Source organism: Leucopleurus acutus (assembly GCF_964270905.1).
Source record: "Leucopleurus acutus genome assembly, chromosome: 1".
Lineage (NCBI taxonomy): Eukaryota > Metazoa > Chordata > Mammalia > Artiodactyla > Delphinidae > Leucopleurus > Leucopleurus acutus.
In genome coordinates, this window is record NC_139142.1 from 84,748,444 (window position 1) to 84,765,609 (window position 17,166).

The window sequence follows — 17,166 nt, forward strand, 5'->3', positions numbered from 1 at the left end:
TACAGACTGAAAGTGAGGGATGGAAAAAGATATTCCATGCAAATGGAAATCAAAAGAAAGCTTGAGCAGCTATACTCATATCAGATAAAAAAGACTTTAAAATAAAGAATGTTACAAGAGACAAGAAAGGACAGTCCATAATGATCAAGGGATCAATCCAAGAAGAAGATATAACAATTATAAATATATATGCACCCAACATAGGAGCACCTCAATACATAAGGCAACTGCTAACAGCTACAAAAGAGGAAATTGACAGTAACATAATAATAGTGGGGGACTTTAACACATATGGACAGATCATCACTTACACCAATGGACAGATCATCCAAAATGAAAATAAATAAGGAAACAGAAGCTTTAAATGACACAATAGACCAGATAGATTTGATATTTATGGACGTTCCATCAAAAAACAGCAGATTACACTTTCTTCTCAAGGGCTCACAGAACATTCTCCAGGATAGATCACATCTTGGGTCACAACTCAAGCCTCAGTAAATTTGAGAAAATTGAAATCATATCAAGCATATGTTCTGACCATAATGCTATGAGATTAGAAATGAATTACAGGGAAAAAAACACAAACACATGGAGGCTAAAAATACGTTACTAAATAACCAAGAGATCACTGAAGAAATCAAAGAGGAAATCAAAAACTACCTAGAGACAAATGACAATGAAAACACGATTTTCCAAAACCTATGGGATACAGCAAAAGCAGTTCTAAGAGGGAAGTTTATAGCTATACAAGCCTACCTCAAGAAACAAGAAAAATCTCAAGTAAACAATAACATTACACCTAAAGGAACCAGAGAAAGAAGAACAAACAAAACCCAAAGTTAGAAGAAGGAAAGAAATCATAAAGATCAGAGCAGAAATAAATGAAATAGAAACAAAGAAAACAATAGCAAAGATCAATAAAACTAAAAGCTGGTTCTTTGAGAAGATAAACAAAATTGATAAACCATTAGCCAGACTCATCAAGAAAAATAGGGAGAGGACTCAAATCAATAAAATTACAAATGAAAAAGGAGAAGTTACAACAGACACCACAGAAATACAAAGCATCCTAAGAGACTACTACAAGCAACTGTATGCCAATAAAATGGACAACGTGGAAGAAATGGGCAAATTCTTAGAAAGGTATAACTTTCCAATACTGAACCCGGAAGACACAGAAAATATGAACAGACCATTCACAAGTAATGAAATTGAAACTGTGATTAAAAATCTTCCAACAAACAAAAGTCTAGGACCAGATGGCTTCACAGGTGAATTCTATCAAACATTTAGAGGAGAGCTAACACCCACTCTTCTCAAACTCTTCCAAAAAATTGCAGAGGAAGGAACACTCCCAAACTCATTCTATGAGGCCACCATCACCCTGATACCAAAACAGACAAAGACACTACAAAAAAAGAAAATTACAGACCAATATCACTGATGAATATAGATGCAAAAATCCTCAACAAAATACCAGCAAACAGAATCCAACAACACATTAATAAGATCATACACCATCATCAAGTGGGATTTATCCCAGGGATGCAAGGATTCTTCAATATATGCAAATCAATCAATGTGATACACCATATTAACAAATTGAAGAATAAAAACCATATGATCATCTCAATAGATGCAGAAAAAGCTTATGACAAAATTCAATACCCATTTATGATAAAAACTCTCCAGAAAGTGGGCATAGAGGGAATCTACCTCAACATAATAAAGGCCATATACAACAAACCCACAGCAAACATCATTCTCAATGGTGAAAAACTGAAAGCATTTCCTCTAAGATCAGGAACAAGACAAGGATATCCACTCTCACCACTATTATTCAACATAGTTTTGGAAGTCCTAGCCACGGCAGAGAAGAAAAAGAAAGAAAAGGAATACAAATTGGAAATGAAAAAGTAAAACTGTCACTCCTTGCAGATGACATGATACTATACATAGAGAATCCTAAAAATGCCACCAGAAAACTACTAGAGCTAATCAATGAATTTGGTTAAGTTGCAGGATACAAAATTAATGCACAGAAATCTCTTTCATTCCTATACACTAATGATGAAAAATCTGAAAGAGAAATTATGAAAACACTCTCATTTACCATTGCAACAGAAAGAATAAAATACCTAGGAATAAACCTACCTAGGGAGACAAAAGACCTGTATGCAGAAAACTATAAGACACTGATGAAAGAAATTAAAGATGATACCAACAGATGGAGAGATATACCACGTTCTTGGATTGGAAGAATCAATATTGTGAAAATGACTATACTACCCAAAAGCAATCTACAGATTCAATGCAATCCCTATCAAATTACCAATGGCATTTTTTATGGAACTGGAACAAATAATCTTAAAATTTGTATGGAGACACAAAAGACCCCGAATAGCCAAAGCAGTCTTGAAGTAAAAAAACGGAGCTGGAGGAATCAGACTCCCTGACTTCAGACTATACCACAAAGCTACAGTAATCAAGACAATATGGTACTGGCACAAAAACAGAAACATAGATCAATGGAACAATATAGAAAGCCCAGAGGTAAACCCATGCACGTATGTTCAACTAATCTATGACAAAGGAGACAAAGATATACAATGGAGAAAAGACAGTCTCTTCAATAAGTGGTGCTGGGAAAACTGGACAGCTACATGTAAAAGAATGAAGTTAGAACACTCCCTAACACCATACACAAAAATAAAGTCAAAATGGATTAGAGACCTAAATGTAAGACCGGACACTATAAAACTCTTAGAGGAAAACATAGGAAGAACACTCTTTGACATATATCACAGCAAGATCTTTTTTGATCCACCTCCAAGAGTAATGGAAATAAAAACAAAAATAAACAAATGGGACCTAATGAAACTTCAAAGCTTTTGCACAGCAAAGGAAACCATAAACAAGACAAAAAGACAACTCTCAGAATGGGAGAAAATATTTGCAGACGAATCAATGGACAAAGGATTAATCTCCAAAGTATATAAACAGTTAATGCAGCTCAATATTAAAGAAACAAACAACCCAATCCAAAAAATGGGCAGAAGACCTAAACAGACATTTCTCCAAAGAAGACATACAGATGGCCAAGAAGCACATGAAAAGCTGCTCAACATCGCTAATTATTAGAGAAATGCAAATCAAAACTACAATGAGGTATCACCTCACACCAGTTAGAATGGGCATCATCAGAAAATCTACAAACAACAAATGCTGGAGAGGGTGTGGAGAAAAGGGAACCCTCTTGCACTGTTGGTGGGAATGTAAATTGATGCAGCCACTATGGAGAACAGTATGGAAGTTCCTTAAAAAACTAAAAATAGAATTACCATATGATCCAGCAATCCCACTACTGGGCATATGCCCAGAGAAAACCATAATTCAAAAAGACACGTGCACCCCAATGTTCATTGCAGCACTATTTACAATAGCCAGATCACGGAAGCAACCTAAATGCCCATCGACAGACAAATGGATAAAGAAGATGTGGTACATATATACAATGGAATATTACTCAGCCATAAAAAGGAACGAAATTGAGTCATTTGTTGAGACATGGATGGATCTAGAGACTGTCAGAGAGAGTGAAGTAAGTCAGAAAGAGAAAAACAAATATCGTATATTAATGCATGTATGTGGAACCTAGAAAAATGGTACAGATGAACCGGTTTGCAGGGCAGAAGTTGAGACACAGATGTAGAGAACAAACGTATGGACACCAAGGGGGGAAAACCGCGGTGGGTGGTGTGCTGAATTGGGTGATTGGGATTGACATGTATACACTGATGTGTATAAAATTGATGACTAATAAGAACCTGCAGTATAAAAAAACAAAGAAACCAAAAAAACAACTAATACTAAACTTTCTTTGGGTTATTTGTATGGAAATATGTTAATATAACTGTTTCAGACATTACATGAAATTTCTAAAAATCTTATATGTTCTGGTATGTTATGTCATAATTCTAATTACTTTAAAATGTGTATCTCAGAAATAACTAAATTTCTTTGTCAATTACATTATTATGAACTTTCATCAAATCTTTAACTGAGGTCATTTTTAAGTCTTTTGTCATTTACAGACAGTTCTGGGTGTACTCTGATGCTTTTGCAAAAATGTTCCTATAAAAGGGTTTCATCTTCAGGGAATTCATGGAAAAGACTCTGACAAGTACAGGTTTCCGGTAACTGACTATACTGCTGAACTGAATGAATGAGCATTTTCAGAACTCTAATGGAAAACTGATGAACTCATAAAAGTGCTAACAAAAGATCAAGATTAAAAAAAATTAATTACATGGGACTGAGTGTACTGATGAGGATGACTATAATTTTTGTGACTTTCTGTTTGAATTAAAAAAAAAGACCCAACACAGCCATAAATAAATAAATATTAAAAGAAAAAAAACTCACTGGATTTTCCAACTTGAATATTGGGATTGAAATAAAAACATATCAAAATCAAAAAAAAGAAATTAACACATTGTAAATCAACTATATTTCAATTAAAAACTGGGAAAAATATTAAAAACAATGTTCCAAGCTTTATGATAGAATATGATGCAAACATTATTTTTGAAGATTACTTAATGACACCAGAAAAAATGCATCATATTGTATTAAGTGAAAAAGGCTGTTTATTAAACTGCATTTATTGCATAATCCCCAGTTTTGTAATCATGACTTCTATGTCTTCTTCTACGTCAGCTGCTAAAAATGTGAACAGATGGAGTTTGGACCATATGCCATGGAAGGTCCACTACAGTGAGCCTCTCTCTTCAGGCTTGATGGTTCTAGTGTCATGATTCCATCAACTGAATATTCATGTAGCAACGGCCCTCTAATGTTTCCTGGGGGAGGCTGCCTAAGAATCACCTTGAGATATAGTTTATAAAAACAAAAAACAGATTTCTCAGTCTCATCCACAGAGATTCCAATTCATAAGGTCTGGGATGAAGCCCTGGAATCTGTTTCCGAAGGTGTCCTGGTGATCCTGACCCACAGACAGATCCAGGAACCACAGCTCTCTAGTTCACAATTTTCCAAGGTTTTGAAAAGTACATTGAATGCCTTTTAGAAGTAAGCTTCTAGATGTCACTTCTCCTAATCCTCGGGTACCGCTGCCCTTTGTCAGGTAGACGATGTAATGAGTGGATGAGAGGCCAACCTACGGCGTCTCGCCGAGCTGACTGATGCTGCCAATGCCACACTCAACCTGGCCGGTACCGCACCCCCCCCCCCCCCGAATCCTTGCTCCAAGTCCTGCCTCCTCTTGGGCTTCTGAAATGCCAGCCGCTCCCCCTCCACGGGCCCCTTCCATCAACTTCTAACTCTGCTGAGGCCATGCTCATCAACCAAACCTCCGGAATGCCTGTGACCAGGGCACGATTCCTCGCCTTCAGTGCCCAGCTGCTGAGAGTTTTCTATATTTGACGCTTCACCTCCCACTCATTCCTCAACCCTCTGCCACCTGGCTTCCATCACCACCACCTACTGACTCTTACCAAGGTCACCCTCGCTCCTGGTGGCTAATCCACTGGCTCCGTTTCCCCAAGGCAGCTGACGCTGCTGACCACCCAGCCCTCGTTCCCTGGCTTTTGTAGGGGTCGTCTTCTGTTTCACCTGTCTAGCGTCCATTTCCCCTATCTGATAGCCGTGCCCTGAGAAGCTGCCTCTCCCCACCCTTAGTCCGTGAGGTTTGGGGGCTGACCACCCCACTCCAGGCACAGGTACTTCATTCCCCTGGCTCGAGAGACTGGTGCAAGGATGGGCAGACGGCCAAAGTTAAGCCAATAAAACTCAAACCTGAGACTTTCCGTGAAACTATGGGGAAAGGGGTTCTCTTTTTTCCTACTGGGGTTGCTGAGCCGGCAGAATGTGAGTCTGGAATTAGAGAGGGTCTGCCCACCCCACGAGGAACTGCCTGAGAAGGAAGCCAGCAGAGCTGAGACAGCGAGTCCTGATGGCACCACGTGGGGTCCTAGGCCAGGCCTGAAGCCAGCACAGCCTGGTTCAAACAGTTTTGTGAGAAAAGGTATACTTTTTTTTTTTTAACAGATTTTATTTTTTAGAGCGGTTTTACGTTCACAGCAAAATTGAGTGGACAATACAGAGGTTTCCCACACACCCCCTGCCTTGACATATGCATCGCCTCCCCCATCATCAACATCCCCCAATAGAGTGGTGCGCTTATCACAACTGATGAACCCACCCTGACACAGCATTGTCACCAAGAGTCCACAGTTTACATTAGGGTTCACTCTTGGTGATGTACATTCTATGGGCTAAGGTATACCTTTTTACTTAAGATTTTTTTAGTTGAATTGCTGTCACTTGCAAGCAAAACAGCCCTAAGATGGCTCTGAACCATCATCCTCCCCTGGCATTACTCCACCTATCTGGTGACATTTCCCCCAGCATCTCCACAAGCTCCTCTTCCTCTCATTCCAGACCCATATGTCTGACCCCTCACGGACTCTACACCTGGGTGTCCACTTACGCACAGGCTTAAATCTAAACTCGTAAGTATGCCCCTACTCTTCCTCCTCTTGTGTCCCCATCTCAGTGGATAGCTCAACCACCTACCCGGTTACCCAAACCTGGGCCTCATCAGTGACACTTTCTCACTTTCCCTTCCCCGTCTCCTTGGGGCAGCGAATTCTGGCTCATTTCGTAGGGTTCAGCTTTTAGGTTTTATCCTCAGGGAGGCCTCTTCCAACATCCAAACCTGCAGGAAGGGTCCCTCCTATGCACCCATCCCAAACTGTGCTTTAGTGTCACAGCTCTTGTCACCCAGAGCCCTCACAGTTTGATTCTTCTCCATAGTCTGTGATAGCTGGACCCATCCCTGAAATCAATAGTATTTGAGTAAAGAAACACTAGGCTGTGTAGGTATGATCTTATACTGTATATTGTAAATAAAGTCTATTGTTTGGTGAAAATTAAATATTTCAGTATCTCGGCGAGATCTGTAAAAGGTATGGTACTTGACACACACTACTATGATTTTCAGGGGTCCAGCACTTGAATGGGGGTGAGAATCACTCAACTGGACCCACAGTGTTTCCCTAAAGGAACTTTTTAAGATTATTTTTGATGTGGACCATTTAGTTTTGAAGTCTTTCCTGAATTTGTTACAATATTGCTTCTGTTTTAGGTTTTGTTTTTTTGGCCCCAAGGCATGTGGGATCTTAGCTCCCTGACCAGGGATCGAACCCGCACCCCCTGCATTGGAAGGTGAAGTCTTAACCACTGGACCACCAACCAGACTGCCTCCTAGTGAGTGCCTTCACTTCTCTTTAATAACTGAGTCTAGAGCCTATCAAAGGAATGGAGCAGAGCTTTGTCCTTAAACAAAATCTATTTCCCCCGATTTTTGAAAACTGGGACATCTGTCTGCTTCCAATTTTCTGATACTTTGCATATTCTTCATAATTTCTTACAAATCACCAAACACAGTTCTTAGAGCACAACTGCAAGTTCGTCCTATAAGGGCCTCCCATCTATCTATCCAACCGGGTATTTACTCGGTCTTGCCTGTGCCAGGCCCTGGAGAGCTCCTCGCAGTCTGGGTTTGAGTCCCTCTCAAACATGGCTGGGCTCCCTTTACCATCCCTGGAGCATTTTCTTTGAGAGAAAAGGAGGAAGCCAAATAATAGCTGAGTAGTTCTGCTTTCTGTTAATGTTATAGCAAGAGTTCCAAGCAGTGAGCCTATCACTTCCTGATTCTTTTTCTTGTTCTAATCATACCCAAAAAGGCTTTTTTATTGTCTGAGGCATTTTTGCCCTCTCAGCCCACTCACTCCAGCTTCTTAGTGCTTTGTACTGTCCATAAACCTTGTTTTCACCCTTGTGTGTAGAACCCCTGCTCCCTTTTCCCCTATTAATGCTATATTTAATATTTAAGGTTTTAAAGCATAATTACTTGTTCAAGCATTTTATAGGAAAACATCATACCTTGATTTTACTAACTTGAGTGTTATGAAGAATGTACATTTATACACTGACAAGACCATACAAGGGAACAAGCGTAGGGATGGTGCAATGGCTATTTGTACTCCTTTTTTCTCGGGTCTACTCCTTAGTTCCTTCTGTCCTTGTGTTCTTTCAGCTTATTCCCACTTTTTTATTCATTTGTTTTTTCTGGCATCCATTTTTATTTTAAATTATTGTACACAAATGCAGAAATTACCTGACTAGCACTAACTGCAGAATTTATAGAAAGTAAATAAATCACAGGATGCTTAATACTGAAAGACTGAATTGTTTTATATTTTTTATCGAGATATAATTCATATGCCATAAAATTCACACTTTTAAAAGGCACAATTCTGTGGTTTTTAGTATACTCACAGAGTTGTGAAACTAATACCACTATCTCATTTCAGAACATTTTTATCACCCAAAAAGAAACGCTGTACCCATTAGAAGTCACTTCCTATTCTTTTTTGCAGTGTGGATATCCAGTTGTCCCACCATCATTTGTTAAAAAGAATATTTTCCCCCATTGAATTGTCTTGGAACCCTTGTAAAAACAAATTTATCATAGATGTATGGGTTTATTTCTAGACTCTCAATTCTATTCAGTTGATCTAGATGTTTATCTTTAGCTATAGTATCACACTGTCTTGTTTACTGCAGCTTTGTGGTAAGTTTTGAAATCAGAAGTATGAGAAATGCCATTTTTTCTTCAAGATTGTTTTGGCTATTCTGGATCCCTTACACTTCCATGTGAATTTTAGGACCAGCTTGTCAATTTCTGTAAAGAAGGCAACTGGGATTTTGCTAGGGATTGCCGTGAATCTGCAGGTCACTTTGAGTACTACTGCCATTCTAAAAATATTAAGTTTTCCAATCCATGAACATGGAATGTCTTTCTTTTTTTTTTTTAAGGCTTTCTTTAATTTCTTTCAACAAAATTTTATAGTTTTCAGTGCATAAGTTTTACATTACTTTTGTTAAATTTATTCCTAAGTATTTTATTTTTTAAGGTGCTATTATAAATGGAATTTTCTTAATTTCATTTTCAGATTGTTCATTGCTAGTGTATAGAAACATAATTGATTCTGTATATTAATCTTATATCCTGACATCTTGCTGAACTTGTTAGTTTTAAGAGTTTTTTAAGGCTTTTCCTAAACCTTTAGGATTTTTCTATATACAAGATCATGTCCTCTGTGAATAGAGATGGTTTTACTTCTTCCTTTCCAATCTACATGCCTTCTGTTTCTTTTTCTTGCCTAATTTCCTTGGTCTCTATCCTTTAAAAGCCTATATAGCTTCCTGAGTGACTTCCTTTTTTTTTTTCCTTATTAGGATAAATTTTTTGAGGAACAGGACAGGGTGTAGGAGCAAGAGAGAAAGTGGAGCTCTTAAAAATCAGAAGTTGTGGGCTTCCCTGGTGGCACAGTGGTTGAGAGTCTGCCTGCAGATGCAGGGGACATGGGTTCGTGCCCTGGTCCGGGAGGATCCCACATACCGCGGAGCGGCTGTGCCTGTGAGCCATGGCCACTGAGCCTGCGTGTCCGAAGCCTGTGCTCCGCAACGGGAGAGGCCACAACAGTGAGAGGCCTGCGTACCACAAAAAAAAAAAAAAAAAAAAAAAATCAGAAGTTGCAATTGTGTGGTTTGAATGGATTTTTGGTGAACCTCACATCCTCTCAGTGGAAATGTCTTCCTTCATAGCACCTGGGCCCAGGGACTTTCTGGGGGAATCTCTGAAATCTGTTTTCCTCAGGTTTTGGACATAAGCCTGGCTGAACCCAATATCCAGCCTTCCTTGGCTGTTAAAGAGTCTACCGTGACATGGCCACTTCCCCCGTGCCCATCTCTTCTCCTTCTCTGGTCAGTTCTTTCCTGCTGGTCAGAGGCAGAGCACCAACAGTTCCTCCCATTGCATCCTCTGTCTTCTGAGAAATAAAACTGTCAACGAGACAATAGCCTGTTTGTTTCTACCTCCAAAAGACTTTGACAAACATCTCCTGAAGTTCTGGGCCAGCTTTGTGACCCATGTGAGGAGAGTCCACCAAGACTCTCCTTTTATCCATCCTCCTCCTCACACTTGAGTCCTTCATGGTGATCTTCCATGCAGGAATGAGCACAACTTCCTGACACTCAGGTTCTCCATCCACCCCATTTAGGAGACCTCTTCATTAGAACACAGCACACACTTAATTTCTTCACTCTTGGTGAATGTCCTGGCTCACCATGTTTCAGTGGGGCTCTTAGTTCATCCCAGTTATGGGACAAAAGGAAGCAAGAGTAAGGTTTCATCAAGGGTGTGGAATGTACATCAAAGGTCTTGCTGAGTGGCTTTACAAGGAGAGAAGTTTCCCTCCATATCAGTGAAGGTTCTGTGTTACCAGTGACCTCTTGGGATATGCAGGAAGCCAGGTAGATAAGAATCTCTGACTATGCAGATAGGTGCATCCCATAGTCAAGTATGAGCTTCCAGTGCTCACTGGCTAGAAGCAAACCACCCAGGCACTGAGAAAAGACAGCCACGAATGCAAGCATGTTCCAGGACTGTCAGCACCCTGGGCCAACACCTCCGGCCCCCAGTTCCAGTGCAGGACTCTAGAGGGCAGCTGCCCTTTTGTTTGGGGCTTTCCTCCCAGAAGCTACATCTTTTCCTCCTAGCTCCACTCTGAAACCAAACTCCTGTCTCCAGTGCTCACCAACCTTCCTGTCTACCCTGATTTTCTTCTACCCTGTCTACCTCACAGGTCCACTTTTGTGCCTGCTGCCTAACAATAAAGTCACTTTGTCGTTAGGGAAAGTCTCAAGAGCAAGTGACTTCCTGATAAGGTGACTCCTCCCTCACCCTGGTGTTGCACATGGGGCTCCAGTGCCTCCTGAGAAGTAGTTCATTTGGATGGAGTTGCCAGACCTCAAAATCCATCTTTAAACTATGCTTAGCTATTCCACAAAGCTCCCCCCAAATGATGAAACAGAAAAACAGTAAACTGAAACAAAGATCGATTCATGTTCCTGTGGGTTTGTTCTCCTGCCTTTGGCTTGCTTACTATCCAGGCTGTGGGAGCAGAGAGAGTGCCTCATCACATCCGGGTTGACATAGTATCAACCATGGCTCCCTAATCACACAATAAAGCTCTCATGGCAAGGACAGATGGGAGGAACTACTCAGGGTGCTGTGAACACGCCACCGCTAATGTCTGAGACTATTATAACAATGCTTACCTTCTTATCCTTTATTTGTATATTTCAAAAAAAAAAGTCCACCTACCACTCTTGTACCACTTGGTCATAATACTTCATTGTCCCACATACTTAAAAACTGGTTAGTCTTACTGAGACCTTAAATGTATTGTGCCTCATCTTTCAAGGTATCAGTTACTGTAATATTTCTATGGTTCATTTTGAGTGTCTTAGGTGACATATTTAATACTGTTTTCAGCTTACTAATAAGCACCAAATAGAGCAATTTAAAATTATTTTCTTCCATCTTCCTTCACATTCAATTTACTGCCTAGAACTATATTTCAATATACTATATTTGTTTTACTGAATTCATTCATAGTGTATCTGCAGGCCTATATTTTCTGTAGTGACAACTACTCTATTTGTGGGAACTATTTAGGTCACTGGAAGGGAGAAAAAGAGGTCACTACTTAATAGAAATGGCATGTATCCAAATACCAATGCAGTTTTCTGAACACCTGTTGAACATCAATGATGAAGAGACTGTTACAATTTCCAAAACCCTGGATCAAAACCTTAAATGATTACTTTGTTTCAACTGACACAGTTTAACCCAGGAAAACAAGTCTCCTAACCAAAGAAAGTGAGTCTTAATATGCCAGCTGCTTTAAAAGTAAAATAGCCTCTTCAAAAAGCTATCTGTTACAATGTAAATGATTTCCCATCAAAAATCACTAGGAAGGAGCTATACGATTTGAATGTCAAGGCATGCACAGTAACTGTTTGCTTTTGGAGACACAGCGAGCATGACAATATTTTCAGCTGTCAAGGGTGAGGGAGGAGGGACTGACCCACCTAAGAAATGGAAACTAACGAATAGTAATATGACACTCCCCCTTAGTTCCACTGGGCATCCGCTGGTGCGGCGGCTACACACAGCTAACTTTCTAACGCACGGTAAAGGGAGGCTGTGCAAGAGCTGAATGAAGGCGGCCTCTCTACCCTGTCCCCCGAACTCTGTGGTGGAGGCGGCGTGCAAGGACCGCAAGGGAAGGGGGTGTGGGCAATACCCTCTACTGTTGCCATTCATTCTTTCTTTCTTCCTTTCTTTCATTCATCCAACAAATAGTTACTCGCGGGGCACTGTGCTAGGGGCTTAACTTTCCAACTTTGACTCAATAACACATTCTGTTACCCCACACCCCCGTCCCCATTTCCAGCCGTAGCCCTCACTAGCTCATCAAGAAGGTGCTTATTATAACCTCGCTTTCCCTCCCTTCCCCGGGTTCCCAGCCTAGGGTGACAAGATAATGCCAGCCAGAGGAGTGCCTTTCCAAAAGCAAAGAAGGAGGGCTCGGAGTACGCAGACAGGGGCGGGGGGCGGTTTCGAGGACCCTCCTGGCTGCGTAGGGAGAGCCAGCCCCTACTTTGTCGGCCGCGCCCCGGTTGGGGCTTCGGACACCCGGGCACCGCGCTCGGACGGGGAACCTGAGGTCACGCCGATACTGAGGGAGGAAGCAGCGGAGACGGGGTTCCTCCAAGGGGAAGTGTGCGCTGCAGGAAGCCCGAGGGAGGCGGGAGGCTGGTGACAACGAGCACACACGTGGGGAGGACCGCCTCCACCTAGGTGGTGGGGACAGGTTCGCAGGCAGGGGTGAGGAGCGGGCGGGGAGGGTTACCTGATGAACGTGGTCTTGCCCGTGCTGTACTGGCCCACCAGCAGGATCATGGGCTTGTTCTCAAAGTCGGCGTCCTCCAGCGCGGGTGAGTGGAACTCGTGGAAGCGGTACGCCTCCTCCAGCGGCAGCACCTTGCGCAGGTAGAGCGAGCGCAGGCCGCCCGTCACCGTCTGCACCGCGTCCGCGCCGCCCGCTCGTTCGCGCCCGCCCGCCTGCCGCCCCAACCAGCTAAACATCCTGCCGCCGGTCCGCCCGTCCGCACCCCGCGCTCGCCCTCTCAGTGCAGGTCCAGCGAACTACCCCCACTCCGGACTCGACCCTCCCCAGCTCGCACTGAGCTGCCCAGGCCGCCCTAGCCACCGCCTGAGCTGGCCCCGCCTCGCGCCGTCTCAGCCAATCCCCAGTATCTACGTCACGGGAGCTCTTTCACTATTCAAAAGGGCTCTCTCAAGTCCTTCCTCATTGGGCTGCTACCAGCGCGGGTGGAGGGGCCAACCAATGGAGAGGAGGTTCTTAATGAATTATTGATGACGGAGCCCTCTGGATGACTGGGAGGGGAAGAGGGTGTTTCTCGAAACCACCAGCGCACTCTGGCCAGGTGGCGTCGGCTTCCGGGCAAATCTGAACTGGTAATAAAAGAGCCTCCGGAGGCTCCTTAGTCTCCGGGAACGTTTACTCATTCCAGCCGTATGGACGTCGATGCTGGGGACAAATGTTCAGAAAGTTGACAGGCAGGTTCTTTCTACCTACTGGCAGGTTATTACACACATTTTATTGGTGAAGAGACCCTGACTCACGGACACAATTGACAGTATTTGAAGTAGGGGAAGTAGACTTCAATTTACTTGGGTATATGTTTCTCCACACTGCCTCCAGTAAATTCTGGGTCGATTGAAGACCTTTTGCCCTTAGTTTTCTTTATCTGATTTTCTGTAAATTTGAAGATTTAGTTATCCTCATTATTACAACCTCATTGCCACATAGTAACATAAAAAGACTGTTACCTCCTAGCTGTCTCTTTTTCAGGTGAAAAGGATACATCTAAATTGAGATTGGGAGAAATAATCAGCCATCACTTTTGGTGTCCTAGGTTACAGTTTTAAAATGTCTCAGTTGTTTCAGAGCATTTCTCAAATGCGGTGGAGGGGGGCACCTGCATAAGAATAACCTGGGATACTTGTTAAAAATGCAGATTTCTGGTCATCACCCCAGGCCTACTGAATTAAAATACTGAAGAGGGTTGGAGCTCAACAACTACCCCCAGGTGATTCTGATGTATCCTAAATGTGAGGTAATAGGATCACAACAGACTTCTCACATTTGATAGCAATGCAGTCTGATTCAGTGGGTATGGGATGGGACCCAAGACTGCATTTCTAACAAAACCCCCAGGAGATGGATCTGCTTGTTCATGGATCATAATTTGAGTGCCAAGGCTGTGGTGGAGAGAAAAGGATTTGGCATCAAAAGACCTGGGTTTGAATTCTGACTATATAAATTAATGGCTATGTGATCTTAAATGCAATGAGTTGTCTCTCTGCCTCAGTTTTCTTGCTTTGTAAATTGGGAATTCCTTTGGAGTTGTGTGGATAAAGTATTTAGATGGAGCTATGTGTGACTAAGGAAGTGAAAAGAAAGCCAAAGGAAAATGTAGTTAGATATCTGCCTCATGTCAAAATAAAGATTGAAATGTAAAAATAAAATGAAACCATAGACCTACTAGAAGAAGAACTACTACTTCAGAAGCTACTGAAGATTTGTAAAATTTGGAAGGGAAAAGCTTTTCTAATCAAAATCAAAGATAGAAATTATGAAAAAAAGAGTTGATAGATTTGTCAACAAAAAAGTAAAGCCTTCAATTTTTTTTAATACATACAAACAAACCCATATAAACATACTCTTGACATGTGATCCAGAATTTGCTCTCCTTGGTATTTACCCAAATGAGTTGAAAACTTATGTCCACAGGAGAACTGCACACAAGTGTTTATAGCAGCTTTATTGATAATTGCCAAAACTTGGAAGCAACTAAGATGTCGTTAACGAGGTGAATGGGTAAGTAAACTGTGGTATGTTTAGACAATGAAATATTATTCAGCTAAAAAGAAATGAGTTATCAAGCCAGGAAAAGACGTGGAGGAAACTTAAAACTATATTACTAAGTGAAAGAAGCCAGTCTAAAAAGTCTACATACTATATTATTCCAACTGTATGACATTCTGGAAAAGGCAAAACTATGGAGACTGTAAAAAGATCAGTGGTTGCCAGGGGTTAGAGAGGAGGGAAGGATGAGTAGGAAGGGCACAGAAGGTTTGTAGGGCAGTGAAACTATTCTGTGTGATAATGTAATTGTGGATACATATAATTATACATTTGTCCAAATCCATAGAATATATAACACCAAGAGGGAACCCTAATGTAAACTGTGGATTTGGGGTGATAATCATGTGTCAGTGTACATTAGGTTCATTGATTGTAACATATGTAACACTCTGGTGTAGGATGTTGATAGTGTGGGATGTTGATAGTGGGAAGGCTACGTTGCAAGGATAAGGGATACATGGGAACTCTCTGTACTTTATACTCAATTTTGCTGTGAATTTAAGACTGCTCTAAAAAAATTCTATTAAAAATAGTATATATAAAAAACCAAACAAATCCATAAACAAAAGTAAAGGGCGAAAGACAAATTGGGTAAAATATTACAGATATATGTGATATACATATTTAATTAAGGACATTAGAACTTTAAAAAGCTACTATGAAGTTATTAAGAAAGAAATGAATAAACTGAACACCGCATTAGACAAATGAGCAAAGGACATAGACAACTAAAAAAACTAATACAACTGGCTGGTAAACATTAAATGATGCTGATCTCCATTAATAATCAAAGAAACAAATTTAAAGTGAAAAGATAACATTAAGAATGGCAGACTTTTATTTTTCTAAGCTGATGCCTAATGTTGGCAAGGGTGTATGAAAAGGTACCTTTTCATACATTGCTGGAGATGGTGTAAACTGGAACTTCTCTGGAGTCCATACTTATCAAAAATCTTGAAAATGCACATTCAAGACTTCTGCTTCTCAACATCATACTTAAGGTGAAATGACTGAAAGCTTTCCCTCTACAATCAGGAACAGGGTAAAGATGTCTGATTTTACCACTTCTATTTAATATCCTACTAGAGGTTCTAGTCACTACAATAAGGCAAGTAAAAGAAAAGATATCTAGATTGGATAGGAAGAAGTAAAACTTGATTTGCAGAAAATATGATCATCTATGTAGAAAATTCTATGGAATCTACAAAAAAAGCTTGCAGAACTAAGTGAGCCTAGCAAGGTTGCTGGGTATAAGACAAGAACCTGCTGTATTTTTATATACTAGAAATGAATAACTGGACAATGAAGTTAAAAAAAATCAATATCATTTGCAATAACATTGAAAATATTAAATACTTAGGGATAAACCTAATTTAAAAAATGTACAAGGTCTATACACTGAGAACTACAAAGCATTTCTGGGAGAAATAAAGAAGGTCTAAATAAATGGAGATATATACCATGCTTGTGGCTCACAAGACTCAATATTGTTAAGATGTCAATATATATAATATATATATAATATTATATATATAATATATATATAATATTAAATATATAGATTTAGTGCAATCCCGGCAGGCTTTTATTTTTGTTAATTGACACGCTGATTCTAAATTCACATGTAAATGCAGAGGACCTAAAATAACTGGAACAACTTTGAAAAATAACAAAGTTGGAAAACATACTACCTAATTTCAAAACTCATTGTAAAGCTACAGAAATCAAGACAGCATGGTATTGGTATAGAGATAGACTAATATATCAAAAGAACAAAATAGAGTCTAGAAATAGACCCACACATACATGGTCAATTGATTTTTGACAAAGTGCAAAGGCAATTCAATGGATAAAGGAAATTCTTTTCAACCAATAATGCTAGAACAGTTGGACATCCATATGTGAAAAAATGAACTTTGATCTCTACCTTGTACTATATGTAAAAATTATCTCAAAATGATTATAAACAAATGTAAGACTTAAAGTTATAAAACTTCTAGACAAAAACATAGCAGAAAACCTTTGTGACCTTATGTAGGGAAAGATTTCTTGGATGATACTAAAAGCATGATCCATAAAAGAAAAAAATTGATAAATTGGACTTGATCAAAATTAAGAACTCCTGGCCTTTGAAAGATACTGTAAAGAGAATGAAAAGACAAATCACAGACTAGGAGAATACATTTGCAAATTACATATCTGATAAAGG

General features: G+C 40.4%; 1 protein-coding gene across 1 annotated transcript in view; it reads right to left on the bottom strand.

The window, feature by feature from the left end:
* EHD4 (EH domain containing 4) overlaps positions 1-13,171 on the bottom strand; it is an 86,365-nt gene extending 73,194 nt beyond the window's left edge. The window contains exon 1 of the mRNA XM_082835365.1: positions 12,855-13,171. Coding sequence (XP_082691491.1) covers positions 12,855-13,090 — 236 coding nt within the window. The 5' untranslated portion in view covers positions 13,091-13,171. The remainder of the gene's footprint in view (positions 1-12,854) is intronic.
* Between the last annotated feature and the right edge of the window lie 3,995 nt (positions 13,172-17,166).